Source organism: Chiloscyllium plagiosum, unplaced genomic scaffold (genome assembly GCF_037043375.1).
Source record: "Chiloscyllium plagiosum isolate Xiang-an unplaced genomic scaffold, Cpla_swu_hap1 HiC_scaffold_26, whole genome shotgun sequence".
Taxonomy (NCBI): Eukaryota; Metazoa; Chordata; class Chondrichthyes; order Orectolobiformes; family Hemiscylliidae; genus Chiloscyllium; species Chiloscyllium plagiosum.
In genome coordinates this window covers 5,517,026-5,535,327 of record NW_028270164.1, presented here as the reverse complement: position 1 = coordinate 5,535,327, position 18,302 = coordinate 5,517,026, and the positions used below count along the sequence as shown (strand labels likewise).

Genomic DNA, 18,302 nt, shown 5'->3' with positions numbered 1-18,302 from the left:
TCCAAGGAGCAGGGGAGTCAATCTTTCGGGCATAAGCCCTTACATCAACTCTCCTGCACCTTGGATCCTGCCTGACCTGCTGTGCTTTTTCAGTGCCCAACCTTTCAATTCCGACTCTCCAGCATTTGCAGTCCTTACTTTCTCCGAGCTGTTGTAGGTCAGTCAGCTGGGCTCCAGGAGTCTCTGCAGGTAATGTCCTGGGCCCAACCATCTTGAGCTACTTCATCAATGGCCTTCCCTCCATCATAACGTCAGAAGTGGATATATTCACCAATGGTTCACAATATTCGGCATCATTCGCAACTCATCAGATGCTGAAGCAGATGATGTGCAAATGCAACAAGGTCTGGATAATATCTAGGCTTGGGCTGACAAGTGGCAAGTAACATTCACGCCACACAAATGCCTAGCTATGAGCATCTCTAATAAAAGACAATCTAACCACCATCCCTTGACATTCAATGGTGTTACCATCACTGAATCCTCCACTAACAACATCCTAGGGGGTTATCATTGATCAGAAACTCAACTGGACTTGCTACATCAACATAGTGGGTGCAGAGGGTAGGAATACTGCAGCAAGTAACTCACCTCCTGATTTCCCAAAGCTTGTCCAACATCTACAAGGCACAAGTCAAGAATGTGATAGAATACTTCCCACTTGCCTGGATGGGTGTGGCTCCAACAACACTCAAGAAGCTTAATACTATCCAGGATAAAGCAGCCCCCACTTGATTGGCACTACATCCACAAGCATCCAGTCCCTTCACAACTGACACTCAGTAACAGCAGTGTGTACTATCAACAAGTTGCACTGCAAACATTCACCAAAGATGCTTAGACAGCACTTTCCAAATCCATGACCACTTCCATCTTGAACAACACGGACAGCAGATGTACGAGAACACCACCACCTTCAAGTTCCTCTCCAAGTCACTCACTATCCTGGCCTGGAAATATATCACTGTCCCTTCACTGTCTCTGGATCAAAATCCTGGAATTCTCTCCCTACGGGCATTGTGGGTCAATGCAATGATTCAAGAAGGCAGCTCACTACCACCACTTAATGGGCAACTAGGGATGGGCAATAAATGCAATCCCAGCCAGCAACACCCACATCCCACAAATGAATTTAAAAAGACTTTGAAATATTTGTTGGTGATTAAAACAGTGAAATAAATGCAAAACACGATTTCTTCCAAACTTTCACACCAACACTGAAATGAGTTGGCTAACCTTTGGAAACTGCCCTGTGTCTGAGAGCCTAACTGTGATGTAGATTAAGGGCTAGGTTAGTTTATGGGATTTTAGGGTCAGGGCTTAACATCTTCATATTAACTGAGCTATGTGCTTTGAGTGACTGAAATTGAATATATTGGGTTGTGAAGATTGTTGTAGTACCAGGAGTCATGGGTTCAAGGTCACTTGCTTCAGGGATGTATCATATTATCTCTGAACATCTCGATAATTTGACTAGAAATATCTGTGTTGGAACATGTGGTTTGCCTCCAGGCTGAACTGGGGTTAGGCTCGTTTAGTTGTTTTTCATTGACTGAATTATCACCTTCATGTGTATCTAAACTGTGTGCCTGAAGTTGGGTTGTGCTGTGTAGGAGTTTTGAATACCGCTGAATTGGAATGTAATGACTAATTGTTTTCATCAATGTTATGTTTATCACCCAACTGAGTTGTGCTAGGTAATTTGGCTGGGTGACATTGTAAATCTGATAGTGAAGTATAAAATGATTTTGCGCTGTGTAGTTGTGGATTGAGTTGTGATGTACAGTTGACGTTGGTTGGGTCTGGACTGTATTGTGTTGTTAGGGGTATTTGATTTGGATGGGTCTGGTTGGTATGGTTTAACTCTACAGAGCTGTGTGTTTCAGGGATAGTATATTGGGCTCAATTATAGAGTCATAGAATCATACATCACAGAAACAGACCCTTTGGTCTAATTCGTCCACACTGACCATGTTCCCAAACTAGTCCCACCTGCCTGTGCTTGGCCCACTTCCCTCCAAACCTTTTCTATTCATGAACTTATCCAAATGTCTTGTAAATATTGGAACTGAACCTGCGTCCACCACTTCCTCTGGCAGTTCATTCCACACACAAACCACTCTGTGTGAAATGTTGCCCCACATGTCCTTTTTAAAACGTTCTCCTTTCATCTTAAAAATATGCCCCCTTGTTTTGTACTCCCCCACCCTAGGGAAAAGACCCTTGTCATTCACCTTATCTACACACCTCATGATTTTGTGTACCTTTATAAGGTTACCTGTCAACCTCCTATGCTCGAGTGAAAGAAATCCCAGCCTACTTTTATAACTCAAACTCTCCATTCCGAGCAGTATCCTCTAAATCTTTTCTGAGTCTTCTGCAATTTAATAATATCCTTCTTATAACAGGGCAGCCAGAACTGTACACCGTGCTGCAGAACAGGCCTCACCAATGTCCTGTACAATCTCAACATGACATCCCAACATCTATATTCAAAGGGCTGAGAGCAATGAAGGCAAGTACTATACTAAATACCTTCTTAACTACCCAGTCTACCTGGGATGCAAATTTCAAAGAATTATATATCTGAACACATAGATCTCTCTGTTCTACCACACTACCCAGGGCTGTACCATTAACTGTATAAGCCCTTCCCTTCTTTGTTTTATCAAAATGCAATATGTCACATTTATCTAAATTAAATTTCACTGTCACTGCTCAGCCCTTTGACATAATTGATCAAGATTTCTTTGTAATCTTAGATAACCTTCATTGTCCACTATCTCATCAATTATCTGTCTATCCTGATATCTCAGATTGATACTATATTAGAAGACTATTCAGTCTGTCATACTTGTGTTGACCTAATTTATCCGATGTCCCTTCTATTTCCCTATAGTGCTGTAATTATCTTCCCTTCAAGTATTTGGCAAATTCCCTTTTGAATGTAGATATTGGTCCTGCTTCTGCTAACCTTTCAGACAGTGCATCTCAGGTCACAAATCACTGTGTGCAGAATGTTTCCTTGTGTCACATCTTGTTTTTTCTTTGCTAATCCCCTTAAATCTGTATCTCTGCTTTCCAAACCATCTGTCAGTGCAAACGGTTTCTCTTGATTTAGCTCAGATTTTGAACTTCTTAACCTCCTGTGCTCTAAGAAGAGCAGCACCAACTTCCCCAGTCATCTTACGTGATGCAAAATCCCTAATCCTCAGTATGATTCCAATAAATCTCCTCTGCATCCTCTCCAAGGCCTTGACATACTTCCTGGATTATACACAATACCATAACTGAGGCCAACCCCAGTGTTTTGTTAATGCTTTACCATAACTTCCTTTGTGTTCTATTCCCTGTCAATAAACTTTCTCACTATCCTGCTTTTTCAAAGTTTCAAGTGCATACAGCCTCAGCTCTCTAAACCCCATTTAAAATTCTACCATTTGATTCTTCAAACCAGAATGTACCACTTCACATTTCTCTGCGTTAATTTCCTTTGACAATGTGTCTGGCCATTTTATTTGTTCTTTTCTACCAGCTATAGGGGGAACAATAGTCTAGTGCTGTCATTACTGTTAATGCGGAGACCCAGGAATCCTGCCATGACAAATGGTGGAATTTGAATTCAATAAAAATGTGGAAACAAAGAGTCTAATGATGACTGTGAACCTGTTGTCAACTGTTGTAAAAGCCCATTTGATTTGCAGATGTCCTTTAGGGAAGGAAACTGCCATCCTTACCTGGTCTGGCCTACATGTGACTACAGACCCACAGTAATGTGGTTAATTCTCAACTGCCCTTTAGGCAATAAACACTGGCCTTGCCAGTAACACTCTCATCCTGTGAATAATTTTTTTAAAAACTGTATTTGGTAGGGTCATACTGTTGTACCTTTTCTTTCATAGAATGTGAGATTTGCAGCAAGGTTAACATTGATAGCAATCTCTAACTGTCATTGTGAAAACTTGTACAGCTAGGTATTGTAACAGTTTACTGTGCAGATAGGTTGGTAGAGCTGTCATATAAGATTTCAGGAAGATAATGATTCTGTGTCTGAAGCTGACTGTGACCATGGTTAAGGAAATAAAAAGGACAAGTTGCCAAAAAGGGGGCTAAGAAAGCAGTGAAGAGGGCACCAGCAAAGGGGAGCAAATCAGGGAAGAAAGTTGCTCCATTGACATTTACAAAATGATGAAGCAGGTTGATGCCAACACTGGCATCTCTTCCAATGTCATAAGTGTCATGAACTCACTCTTCAGCGATACTTCTGAATGCATCACAGGGGAGGTTTCCTGCCTGGCCCATTACATGTGTACCACCATCAGCTCCCAGGAGATCCAGCCCATAGTGCCCCTGTTGCTGCCCAGGGAGCTGGCCAGGCATGCCATGTCCAAGGAGCTCCAGGTGAAATACATTTTACTGACAAAAACATACTGAACTTTGGATTTGATGATTCTGTACTGTGTTAGTGAAGATTAGAGCAGTCAGTTATTCAGTAAGTTACTGTCATGCTTTGTTTAAAAAGGATGCTGCTATCTTCAATGGAATGCTTCAGTATTTCCCAGTTCTTGGTTGAATGATGCAGCACTCAGTGATATCCTGCACTTTGTTCTGTCCATGGTTCTGGTTCAACCACTACCACAAAATCTTACCATCTGCCATTATCACATGATTTTTGGGGGGAAATTGATTGCCACTCTGCCTATATTGCAGCAGTGATTGCACTTTATAAAATTACTTCATTGGCTGTAATGACCTTTGGCTCTTCCGGTGGTCATGAAAGGCTCTTTATAATGCAACTCCATTCCTTCCTTTACTCAGTAGGTTTTATGGCAGGAGCTGCTGCACTGAATGGTGAACTGCAGTCAGTTTTGGCTGATATCCTGGATAAAAGCAAATTACTGTGGATGCTGGAATCTGAAACCAAAAGAGAAATTGCTGGAAAATCTCAGCAGGTCCGGCAGCATCTGTATGGAGAGAAAAGAGCTGACGTTTCGAGTCTAACTGACCCTTTGTCAAAACTGCAGGATTTATATCATAGAATGCTACTGAAGAGCAGAGACCCTCTGGTCCACTGAGTCTGCACTGAAAAATACCACTCTAAATCTGCACCAGCTTTACTTTCCAGAGGTTGAGAGGTTGCCTAGACTCCCACCACCCTCAAATGTTTCTTCAAATCTTGTTTAAACCTCCTATCTTTAACTTTAAATTTGTGCTCACTCGTTATCGAGCATTCAAATAAGAGAACCAGCTATTTTTGTATCCACCCAATCCATGCTCCTGAATATTATATGCCTAAATCAGGTCCCCTCTCAGCCTTCTCTGCTCTAAAGAAAACAATCTAAAATTATGCAGCCTCTCTTCATAGCTAAACTGCACCATCCCAGGCAACATCCTGGTGAAGTTCCTTCCACTCCCTTCAGTGCATTCACATCCTTTAGTGTGGTGACCAGATCTGCACTCCAGCTGTGGCTGAACCAAAGATTTAAATAGCTCCCAGAATCCCTACAGTGCAGATAGAGATCATTTCACCCATCAAATCCATACTGACCTTCCTCAGAGCACCTTTATAACCTCTCATTTACCATGGCTAATTCACCTAACCTGCACATCTTTTGACTGTGGGATGAAGCATCCAGTAGAAACCCAGGAAGACATCAGAGACCATAGCAAACTCCATATAGATAGTCACCCAATGCTGGAATTGAACCCTGTCATTGTGAGGGAGCGGTGGTAACCACTGTGCTGCCCCAACTTAGCTCCAACACAACCTCCCTGCTCTTATAACCTATGTCTTGACTGATAAAGACAAGTATCCCAAATGCCTTGTTAACTACCCTATTAACCTGTCTTGCTGCCTTCATGGATTTGTACTCAAGTATCCCAAGATCCCTTTGTCCTCTGAGCTTCCTGGTGTCCTGTCATCCATTGAATGCATCAGCTTTGATCCACGCATCTCACCAAACTGTCTATATCTACAGGTAACACAATATCTTCTTCCTCACTGTTAAATCCCTGGCCAACCTTTGCGTCATCTTCAAACCTACTTATTAACTCTCCCTCCAACCTCTCCCACATAACCCACCAATTGGCTTCTCTATCATCTAAAAATATCACAAACAGTCAGGGTCCCAACACTGGTAATTATTAGATACACACAAACAGCCTTCTACCACTACCCTCATCTTCTACCTCGAAGTCAATTTTGGATGCAACTTACCAAATTACTCTGCATCCTGTGTGTTTTTGTCTTCTTTATCAGTCTCCCATATGGAACCTTGTCAAAGGCCAATTGAAATCCATATAAATTACATTGGCTTCACTACCCTCACCTACATACCTGGGCACTTGTTTGAAATAGTCAATCAAATTTGTTCGGCATGACTTCCCTCTGTGATTTTAGTCCACTGACTTTCCCTGATTAAATCATGCCTCTGCAGACTCAATGATCTGTAATTCCTTCATTTACTCCCCTGCCTTCTTGAAATGTGGAACCACACTGGCCATCCCCCAGTCCTCTAGCATGTCCCCACCATGGCCAAACATTTGTTATGGAGTCTCTAATTTCCTCCCTCTTCTCTCACAGCAGCCTGGTATACGATTTATCTGGTCCAAGGGATCTGTCCACTTTTAAGCTCACCAAAACACCCAATATCTCCTCCTATCTGATAGTAATCTGCTCAATAATCTTACAGTCCTACTTCCTGAATTCTGTACCAACATCTTCCTCCTCCAAAATGAAGACAGCTACAAGGTACTTGTTTAATGCCTAACCCATGTCCTCCAGCTCCATGCACAGGTTATCTCCTTGATCCCTGGTAATGCTGTTCCCATTGATTGTCGTGGGATTCTACCTGCCAGTGTTTTCTCATACTTACACTTTGCTCTTTGATTTGCTTTCTTAAGTTTCCCTCTGCACTTTCTATACTTCACAAGGGCATCTGTTGATTTGCTCCTTTTGTACCTGTAAAAGCCTCTCTTTTCCATAAAGCCATAAGAAATTGGAGCACTCGATGACTATGACTATTCAATCCACCAAGTCTGCTCCACCCTTCGATTATGGCAAAATTTTTTTCAACTACATTCTCCTGCCCTCTCCCCATAACCCTTGATCCATTTACAAATCAGTCCTGAATATTCTGAGACATCCAGGATTCTCTTGATTTGTCAATGTGGTAGTGTGTTGCTGCACTCAGTGGCCATTGGACAGTGCTAGTAGGATATGTGGGGGACTTGAAATGCTCAATAGGCAGTATTGCAATAGTTTCTGGAATAGTGGTGCTAGAAGAGCACAGCAGTTCAGGCAGCATCTGAGGAGCAGTAAAATCGACGTTTCAGGCAAAAGCCCTTCATCAGGAATGCAGGTATTTATAGGAGAAAGTGAGGACAGCAGATGCTGGAGATCAAAGTCGAGAGTCGGGTACTGGAAAAGCACAGCAGGTCAGACAACATCCAAGGCCTCATTCACGATGAAAGGCTCTTGCCCGAAACGTCGATTCTCCTGCTCCTCGGATGCTGCCTGACCTGCTGTGCTTTTCCAGCACCCCACTCTCGGCTAGCTATTTATGGTGTGCTCTGTGTAAGCAATGGGCAAAGCTCACTGGGCTGTGTTTTCTTGTAGGGGAATTGTCACAATGATCAAATTGGAGTTTTGCAATGCTCACTGGCCTGGGGAGTGTTGCAGTGCTCATTGGAGAGTATTGCAGTGGTCTGGTCACTGGCCTGGGGATTTGTTGCAATGCTCATTAGGGAGTGTTGCAATGCTCACTGGCTTGGGGAGTTTCTGTAATGATCATTGGGGGTTATTGCGTTGCTCACTGGCCGAGGGAGTTGTTGCAATGGTCACTAGGGAGTATTGGAGTGGTCACTGAGCTGACAGTGGCAGAGGCTGGTGCCTGCAGTACCGGTGCTGGGCTGTAGAGCGGCGCATGTGAGCCGGTAGCTCCCATGATGCCGCGAGGCGGGGACGGCGCTCGCTTGAAGATGGCGGCGGCGGAGGAGCAGCTTTCGGACCGCGACAGGGTGAGCGGCCTGGCAGCGGGCATTCACTGACAGGGCGGGCCGCCCGTCCCACCTCGCCATCACGCGATAGTTCCCCAAGGCCGGCCCGGGTCTGGAGTTCACGCCTGAATTTGTCAGGGCCGTTGCTGCCAGTCCCGGGACCGGAGGCGCGGGCTGGGGAAAACATCCCAGGGACAGGCTTCCCCACCCCCCCCCGCCCGGGTAACCGAGAGACTCCCTCCCCGCAGAGGAGTGAGGAGAAACCGAGGGACTTCCAGCCCCGTGGGAGGGAGGGACAGAGAAACCCCCGGGCGCGGGCTCTGAGAAACCCCGTCAGCCGGAGGCAATGGGAGTTGAGTGACCCTCACCCAGCCTCAGGGAACCTGGTTACTGCTCCAGCAGAGTTTACCACCTGTTCCTCCACAACAAGCCTCGGGAGACGAGTGTTCTCACTTACTTCTCAAATATGTCAGATCGGATTCTTAATCTTTGGCGTGTTGTAACGAGTTGGAAGTTAGCCTTTTGGGATCATGGGAAGAGGTCGGCGATGTTAACTATTGCATCTTATCTCTCTTCCCCCACCCCGACATACAAACCTGTCCACTCCAATTGGGAAGCGTGGAGCCTGATCAAGTTTGTGATTTTAGTTATTGGTTGCACATGAAGCTGCAGCTTTGATTTTTTTTTGAGCGAGTGTGGAATTCTCTCAATTAACTTCTTCCTTGTTTGCAGTCTGTGAGCAACGTTTTGCAAGACTGGGCTTGCAACCTTATTGACATTTTGCAGGAGTGTTCTATTTGACACTTTAAGTGAAGCAGCCAAACGTGCAGCAAATATAGATGATTAGCTAAGTTTGGTAAATGGACTGGTCATTGCCCTGGAGATTAGCTTTTGGTGCTTGTTTATTTTAATGCCCTCACCTACTCTTAGTTTCTACGAAGTTTTGATTTTGTCACTTTTTATGTAACTTGGCTAACTTGGCTTGTGACTTCAAATGACTGTGTATGAAGGGTTAGAATTCTCAAACTACATTCAAAATTAAATAAAAACAAAGTGCAGGGACAACTCAGCAGGTTTGGCAGTATTTGTGAAGAGAGAAACAGAGTTCATGTTTTGTTTCCAAACTGAAGTTAGACAATAGACAATAGGTGCAGGAGTAGGCCATTCTGCCCTTCGAGCCTGCACCACCATTCAATATGATCGTGGCTGATCATCCTTAATCAGTATCCTGTTCCTGACTTAGCTCCATAACCCTTGATTCCACAATCCTTGAGAGCTCTATCCAACTCTTTCTTAAATGAATCCAGAGACTGGGCCTCCACTGCCCTCTGGGGCAGAGCATTCCACACAGCCACCACTCTCTGGGTGAAGAAATTTCTCCTCATCTCTGTCCTAAATGGTCTACCCCGTATTTTTAAGCTGTGTCCTCTGGTTCGGCACTCACCCATCAGCGGAAACATGTTTCCTGCCTCCAGAGTGTCCAATTCTTTAATAATCTTATATGTCTCAATCAGATCCCCCCTCAGTCTTCTAAACTCAAGGGTATACAAGCCCAGTCGCTCCAGTCTTTCAGTGTAAGGTAATGAAGAAGTGTCATGAATACTAGTCTCCCGAGGCTTGGTGGGGAGGAACAGATGGTAAACTCCGCTCGAGTAGTAACCAGATTCCCTGAGGCTGGGTGAGGATCATCTTCTGCCTCGGAACACTTCAACCCCAGGGCATCAATGTAGACTTCAACAGTTTCCTCATCCCCCCTTCCCCCACCTCATCCTAGTTCTAAACTTCCAGCTCAGCACTATCCCCATGACTTGTCCAGACTTGTCCTACCTGCCTATCTCCTTTTCCACCTATCCAGTCCACCCTCTCCTCCCTGACCTATCACCTTCATCCCCTCCCCCACTCACCCATTGTACTCTATGCTACTTTCTCCCCACCCCCACTCTCCTCTAGCTTATCTCTCCACGCTCCAGGCTCATTGCCTTTATTCCTGATGAAGGGCTTTTGCCCGAAACGTCGATTTTGAAGCTCCTTGGATGCTGCCTGAACTGCTGTGCTCTTCCAGCACCACTAATCCAGAATCTGTTTTCCAGCATCTGCAGTCATTGTTTTTACCTGGGTGAGGATCACTCGACTCCTCTTGCCTCAGGTTGATGGGGGCTTCTCAGAGCTTTTGCCCTGGGGGAAAAGTTTCTCTGCCCCTCCCTCCCTCAAGTGTTATATCATACTTGAAATGTTAACTTTTACTCTCTCTCAGTGGCAAACCTGAGTTTCTCCAGCATTTTGTTTCAACTTGATTTTCAGCAGATGCGGTAGTTTCCTTTTCACTTGTAGAGAGCTGTGTTAGTTCCTAGGACTAACAATCACAGTCTTAACCACTTGAGGCAGGAGCAAGACTTGAAAGTTCCATGTAGTGCCACCCTCCAGGTGAACTTTCAATATTACAGTGGAAGTCATTCTACTAAGTCTCTCCTGAGTTTCACATTATCCATTTACTTGAGCTGTGTTTATTTTGTTTACAAACTGATGTTGTTACCTAGAGATTTTCTTGGCTATTTTTCTAGCCACATTGTATGCTTTACATTAAAGGCATGAAGTAAATGCAGGTTATTCAATGTTAGTGTAATGAAACGATCCAGGTATACACAGCATTTTTTTATTGAAACAATAAACAATAGAGGCAAAATGTCATTTTTTAATGGATCGTAGTTCCACAGATTATAGCTGCTTTGACTGAACATAGTAAACTGTAAAGCCAGAGATTGACACAAGTTGTTTGTGATCTGTAGTCTTGTAACTTGTGGGTGGTGGACTTTGAATTATTTTGGAATTTCATATTCTTAAATTTAGCACTTGGTTACTTCCTTGTCTTGTAAAATAGAACAATGACACTGATACTGCAAACAGTAGGTGTGGTGTAGTTTGGGGTGCACAAAGGAGGCATGTGAGCATGTCTAATTCATTTGGTTTTTGAAAATGAACAGCAGAAGGTTTGGAAAATCACTTTGAAAACTGAAAAAAATCAAAGTGCAAATGAAAAGTTCCAATGCAAGGACCATGGTAGACCAGTGATGTTTCAACTGCTAACTCTACACTACTGCAATTAATAGGCCTTCAAAGTAATTTTGAGAATATTATTGAATGATAGCTGACAATTGAGGTGGAAAGTACACCTTTTTTAAAAGGAAGTCACAACTGTTTGCTTGTTAATGAGAAATGTTTCAGTTATTGTCACAGTCAGTTACTCGGCTTTTTTTTTACTGTGGCTGTCGTTACTGTTTTTCAGAGGAAATGATTTCAGTTGTAAAGTGCCCTCATGTTCCAGATTCTTTACATCTTGAAAATTTCCAATTTCTGATTGAAAGAGGTCTATGATCAATGATCTCCTGGCTACCCTGCAATCTATTCTCTAATTTAATGTGTTTAACTGGTACACTGCTTGCATTCTAGCTTTGAGCCCATCATCTCTGTTTATCTGCATTGGTTCCAACCTCTAGAAACACTTGCATTTAACAATTTTTGCCCTTTCGTATCCCTCCACTATCTGTATCCTACTCCCCAAAACAAAAAAAAGTTACTAACCACCTCCTGCCTTACAAGACTTGGTGAGTTCTACAATTCTAGCCTCATTTCCAATTTCAATCTCCTCCTGTACCTGCTCCCTTCATGTGTAGCCCTTTGAAGATCCTTGAATGTTTTTGTTCTACTAAAGGCACTATATTATTGCAGTTTGTTGGCTACCAGTGAGCTCCTTTAGCTGAGACTTGATGCTGTCTTGTTAAAGGACATTAAGATATCATTGTTGGCTGTGATCTGCTAAAGGCATCTCCATGAACACAGCATCTGTTGATCTTGTTTGGTGACCAATTAGTTTACGTTTGTTGATAGTGTGCACTTTGTATTTCAGCACAAATACAATTTGCTGGAAATGTTTTAAACCACTTTTTTACTGCTCTCATTTGAAGAGTCTGGTACATATTAAAGCTGGATATTTATAGCCTTGGTTGCTAGAAGCGATTTCCTTATTTAAGTTGAAGATTAGTTGTGTGATATCATAATTACTGTAAGTCACGAAGTGAAGTAGCTGAAAATTCTCTAGCCAGCATTTCCCTCTTTTACTCAGGTTTTTACTCTGTTTCCTTTATACTTCCTTCTCCTCAAATGGAATCATAGAGCCCTACAATGCAGATAGATTTGGTCCATCAAGCCTGTGCAGACAGTCCAAACAGCATCCCACCCAGGCCCTGTCCCAGTTACCCTGCATTTTACCATGTCTAATCCATTTGTCCTGGACATGACAGGGCAACTTAACACAGTCAATCCGCCTAACCTGCATGCCTTTGGATTGTAAGAGTAAACTGGAGCACCTGGAGGAATCTTGTGCAGATTTGGGGAGAACATGCAAACTCCATGCATACCCAGGCTGGAATTGAACCCATGTCTCTGGTATTGTGAGGCAGCAGTGCTAACCACTGACCCACAGTGCTGCCCTCTTTATAAGTTTTGTTCAACTGCCCTAGAATGCCTTCGGATATTTCAAATGCTGAATGTGTGATATGCATACCAGTTGAAAATTGAGTAGTTCTGCATCAATCATTGTGATGTGTACTTTATTATTTCATTCATGAATGTGGTTGCTGCTGGCTAGGCCAAAATTTATTGCTCATCCCAAGTGTTTCACTCAAGGAACATTTTCTTCAACCACTGCGATCCATTTGGTGTATATAGACCCACAGGGTGGAAATTTGAGGATTTTGACCCAGTGGCACTGAAGAAACAGCTGATATATTTCTCCGTCAGGATGGTGAATGGCTTGGAGGGGAACTTGGTGTTCACATGTATTTATGGTCCTTGTCCTTGTAGATGGAAATGGTCATGGGTTTGGAAGATGCTATCTAAGGAGCCTTAGTTAATTTTTTGCAGTATGTCTTGAAGATAACCCACTCAGCAGCTGTGTGTACTGTTTTCTCCTGGAGGATTTCAAGCTTCTTGAGTGTTGGAGATGCTGTCATCCAGTTAATTGGGGAGTACTCTTGACTTTAACCTTGTAGATGGTGGTTAGGCTGTGGGGAGTCAGGAGGTAACTTACTTGAAAGATTCCTAACCTCTGACCTTGTGCAGTTACAATATTTATCTGACAGTTCAGTTTCTGGTCACTGGTAACCTCTAGACTTTAAGTGGGGGACAGGATCGGGGTGGGGGGCGTGGTTCCCTGATGGATATGCTATCGCGTGTCAAGGGGCAATGGTTAGATCTTCCTGTTTAAAGATGGTCATTGCCTGGCACTTGTGAATGTAACGTGTCAGCCTAAGCCTGTATATTGTCTAGTTTTGCTCCATTTGGGCATGGATTGCTTCAGTATCTGAGGAGTTGTGAATTTATTCAGAAACATCCTCATTCCTGAACAAATGATGAAGGATAGGTCATTAGTGAAGCATCTCAAGATCATGAGGCCAAGGACACAATCCTGAAGCATTTCTCTTAGTGGGCTTTGCATGTCAATTAATCATTTGGAAAATACCAATGATTTACTTGATTTTACTTTTAAAAATCTATAGTGATTTGATGATGGGGGAAAAAACATGAGTTGAGTTTAAGAGCCGTTCTGGATATAAAGAATAATCCTGCAGAAATGTCCTGGATCTCCGTTTGAAAAAAAATGAGAGAGTTCATCCCGGTTTCTCTCGTAATGGAAAACTCAAGTTTCTGTTATCTGTCTCGTTACTTTGGACTTCGTGTAGATATATCAGATGCTTGAGCACTTTTAAAAAAGAAATGTGGTGATTTATCGCCTCTTTAACATATTACTTAATTTCCCCCATTATTACATGATTCATTACTAGTTACCAGCTACCCTCTATTGCCTAAATCTTAGTTGTCAATGTATGAACTTGAACAGGAATGTCTGCAAGCAGTTGAACTGAGTATCACCTGTCATTTTGTTAAATGTTACAAACTCAGTGTCACCTTTGGCCATTTGGAGTCCAAGCCCAGGACAACCTGAGTCTGCATGAGTTAGGTACTGAGCAATGTCCATAGTCAGTCAAGGGTAGTAATCTCTCTTCTGTGACCTGATTGCATAATCTACTGGAAGGGGTGTTGCAGTGTTGGAGATGCTATCTTTCAGATAAAAGATGAAGCTGTAGATGTTACACATTGCTGCTTTCTCCTGGAGGGTATCAAGTGTCTTGAGTGTTGGAGATGCTGTCATCCAGTTAATTGGGGAGTAGTCTTACTTCTACCTTTAGATGGTGGTTAGGCTTTGGGGAGTCAGGAGGTAACTAACTCAGAAGATTACTAACCTCTGACCTGGTGTAATTACAATATTTATCTGACAAGTTCAGTTCTTTAAGTGGAGGTCATGGGACAATATTTTGAGAATTCCAAATGGCTGCTTGCTTGGGAATCAGAAGGCAAAAGGAAGAGTTTACAGGGATGTGTGCCCAATGCTGGCAAATGGGACTAGATTTATTTGGGATATCTGGTTGCAAGGACGAGTTGGACTGAAGGGTCTCTTTCCGTGCTGAACATCTCTGTGATTCTGTGTAATTTGAATTTGAGATGAGAACATGTTGGAGTAGAAGATTTTCCAAAAGGTGTCTTATCTGCAGAATTGCTTGTTACATTTTCTCAAGTTGAGACACATGTACAAACTTGAATAACAACTCTCTGCAAGTAGGCAGGGAATTTCTATTGCACACTCAATTGATTGTACTTGCTCTAAGTCTTCTCTGCAATTATTGACACTCTATTTTCATAATAAACTACATCATACACTAATAAAGATGCTGCAGTTAAATTGCCTGTATTTTTCATCTTAGAAAATGGCAATATATTCCAGATCTTCTGTTTCTTTGCACTGAAATTAAATCCGAAATCATCTGACTTTTTTTGTGTGGATACTGGTAATGTTGGGGTCACTAGCTGCTGCCAGTAAAAAAAAAAGTCGTCACTGTTCCAATGTTTGAAGTACAGCAGCCAGTTTGCACTGCAGAGGCAGTGACCAAATTCACCATATCAGTTGATGGATTCATGTGGGCTGTATGATGTAGCCAAATAGGCCCCTTAGTTTGTCAACTTATTGAAACTGACAGCATTTTCAACATTGCAGCCTCTTCTCAATAGTGCAAAGGTAGTGTCAGCCTAGATTATATGCTTGTCTCTGGAATCAGACTCAAACCCATTACCTTTTGATTTGTCCAAGTGTTGGCTACTGAGTTGTGGCTGACATTCTAATCTGGACTTCCATTATTCCTTGGTAATTTTCTTCAACTTGTAATTGTTCACCTGGTTTATAGAAGCATTCAATCATTGAAGGGTTTTGAAATAATAATGAAGTACGAACTTTTCCAGGTTATCTTTTTTCAGAGCTGTGGGAAAGGAAAACAGGAAATGGGCTCATTATAGAGCCAGTGAAGTTATGATGAGCCAAATGGATATTTCCTATGCTGCATCGTTTCATTATTCATTTCAACAGTTGTTGGATGTGGGTTTTTGTAGTGTGTGTACTGTGAATTGCAGTCAAGTAATGCGGATGCTTCAGTGAGTAGCTGCACCAGTGAGCAAGAGGAAGTTGGTTTCTGCTAAATGCAATGTTTTTACCTGAAATGGTAATATTCAAATGCCTCGCTGGCGATAGCAGGAAGTTGAGTACAACCAAAAGTACAGATCGAGAAGTGTTCAAGCAAGAAAAGCTTAGAAGATATGCTTATTCTGCAATAATGAAAATTGCAACTGCATTTTTCAAACTTTTCTGACCCTGTCCCTTCTGGATGCTCCTCAGAGACCTGCTGAAGGAGCTATGGCATTACCCCTTAGTAGCAGCTGGTCTGTTCTCAAAGGTGCACAATTGTATAACTAACATTGCAAAGAGTATCAAGATGTGATCTGTTTCTATTTTTAATGGACATTAGTGGGAAAATGCTTCATTGCTGATGTAACATCGGCTGCCTCGATTTCTCCATCCCCTCACCCACTCCAACTCTCCCCCTCAGAACATGCAGTGCTTCACTCTCTCCATACCGACCCCTGGTTCACCATCAAACCCACTGACAGAGGCAGGGCGGTGGTAGTCTGGAGAACGGATCTCTGTCGCAGAGGCCGAATGCCAACTCCCCGACACCACATCCTATCTCCCACAACCTCACTGCGACCCAAAATGCCAAAATCGCTTGCACTGTCTGTGCCTTCGTTGCCTCTGGTGATTCTCCTCTCCCACTGCCTCCAAACCATGTCGTCCAGCCCCGCACTGCCCGGTCCTACCTGATCCTCAAGATTTACAAGCCCAACTACCCTGGCTAACCCATCATCTCGGGACGCTCCTGCCCCACTGAACACACCTCAACCAACCTTGGGGAGAATGTGAGGACTGCAGATGCTGGAGATCAGAGCTGAAAATGTGTTGCTGGAAAAGCGCAGCAGGTCAGGCAGCATCCAAGGAGCAGGAGAATCGACGTTTCGGGCATGAGCCCTTCTTCCTGAAGAAGGGCTCATGCCCGAAACATCGATTCTCCTGCTCCTTGGATGTTGCCTGACCTGCGCTTTTCCAGCAACACATTTTCAGCTCAACCAACCTCAACTCCATCCTATCACCCTTGGTTCAGGCACTTTCCACCTACGTCTACGACACCAACCATGCCCTCCCTCTTCAGTAACTTCCAGTTCCCCAGTCCCAAGTGCTTTATCTTCACTATGGACGTGCACAACGATGGCTTCCAGGCCCTCCGCTTCTTCCTCTTCAATAGACCCATCCAGTCCCCCGACACCAATATCCTCCTCTGCCTCACCAAACTGGTCCTCATCCTTCCTTTAACTCCTCCCATTTCCTTAAAGTCCAGGGGCTGGCCATCGGCACCTGGATGGGCCCCAGCTACATCTGCCTCTTTATTGGCTATGTCGAACAGTTTTGTGCCCCAACTGTTCCGCCGTTATATCGATGACTGCATTGGTGCAGCGTCCTGCCACCAGGCTGAACTGGAGCAGTTCATTGACTTTGCCCACAACTTCAACCCCACTCTCAAATTCACTTTGTCTATCTCAGATACCCCTCCTCCTTTCTTGACCTCTCCATTTCCATCTCCAGTGACAGACTCCACATGGACGTTTACTACTTGGACTACACCTCCTCCCACCTAGTACCTTGCAAGAACTCTGTCCCATTTTCCCAATTCCTCCGCCTCCACTGCATCTGCTCGGATGAGGGAACATTCCATTCTCAAGCAGCCCAAATGTCCACCGATTTCGAACAATGTGCTTTCCCTCCGTCTGTCATCCAGCCACCCCTCTACTGCACTACCTCCATTCCCTGTTCCACTACTCTAAATCCGCCCCCAAAATGCAATAAAGACAGAAGCCCCCTTGTCCTCGCCTACTACGCTGCCAGTCTGTGTTCAGCACATCATCCTTAAACATTTTTGCCAACTCCAACTCGACCCTACTACCAAGTGCTGCCCCCTGACCCACACAAGCCCCAGGTACCTTCCCCTGTAACCGGGAAAGATGCAAACCTGCTGGCACACCATGTCCCTCACTTACATCCAGGGCTTCAAACAGTTCACCTGACTCTCCTGCAACCTAGTTTACTGTATCCAGTGCTCCCGATGTGGTCTTCTCTACATTGAGGAGACCAAGTGTAAACTCGGGGAACATTTCGCCGAGCATCTCAGCCTGGCCTGCTGAGGCTGACTGGACCTCCCAATCACTGCCCATTTTAATTCCCCTTTCCACTCGCTTTTGACATGACCATCCTTGGCCTCCTCCATTGCCACAACGAACCAAACTGTAAATTGGAGGAAGAGCACGTCATTTACCACCTGGACAGCCTCCAGCCTGAAGAACTCAACATTGAGTTTTTCAATTTCAAATAACCTCCCTTCCCATCCCCTGACTCCCTTCCCGACCCCATTCCCTCCCTTCCACTCCTCCCTACCGCCAACCAGATTCATACCTCTCATACAGGTCGTACCCTCTACCTGTCTTCACCTAGCCCTGCTTCACCACCCTGCCCCTGCCATCCCCTTTATCTGCAGCTCCCCCTCCACCCACTCTCAGTCCTGAAAAAGGGTTACAACCGAAACATTGACTTCACCACCACCTGTTGCTGCCTGGCTTGCTGTGTTCTTCCAGCCTCTTGCTTGTCTACTATGAGTGAGTACATAGCATCTGTTTCAGAGCTTCCAAAAATGGGAGTCAGGACTTTAAGTGATGTTGCAAACTGAAATTTTGAGATTGTAAGGGCTGAGGCAGCAATAAATGTGAGTGGGCTCTGACAGATTAAAATCTGTACTCCTGCTCTAACAAGCTCGTTC

At 44.0% G+C, this 18,302-nt stretch overlaps 1 protein-coding gene across 3 annotated transcripts in view; it reads left to right on the top strand.

Moving 5' to 3' along the window:
* capza1b (capping actin protein of muscle Z-line subunit alpha 1b) overlaps positions 1-18,302 on the top strand; it is a 94,965-nt gene that overhangs the window by 30,426 nt on the left and 46,237 nt on the right. Inside the window, exon 1 of one of the 3 annotated variants that reach the window (XM_087973443.1) lies at positions 2,495-2,515. The exons of 1 other annotated variant lie outside the window; for it this stretch is intronic. In XM_087973443.1, coding sequence (XP_087829569.1) covers positions 2,510-2,515 — 6 coding nt within the window. In that variant the 5' untranslated portion in view covers positions 2,495-2,509. Of the gene's footprint in view, positions 1-2,494; positions 2,516-7,929; positions 8,020-18,302 lie in introns of those variants that run through there. One more of the 3 variants, XM_043716371.2, reaches the window with a different exon arrangement.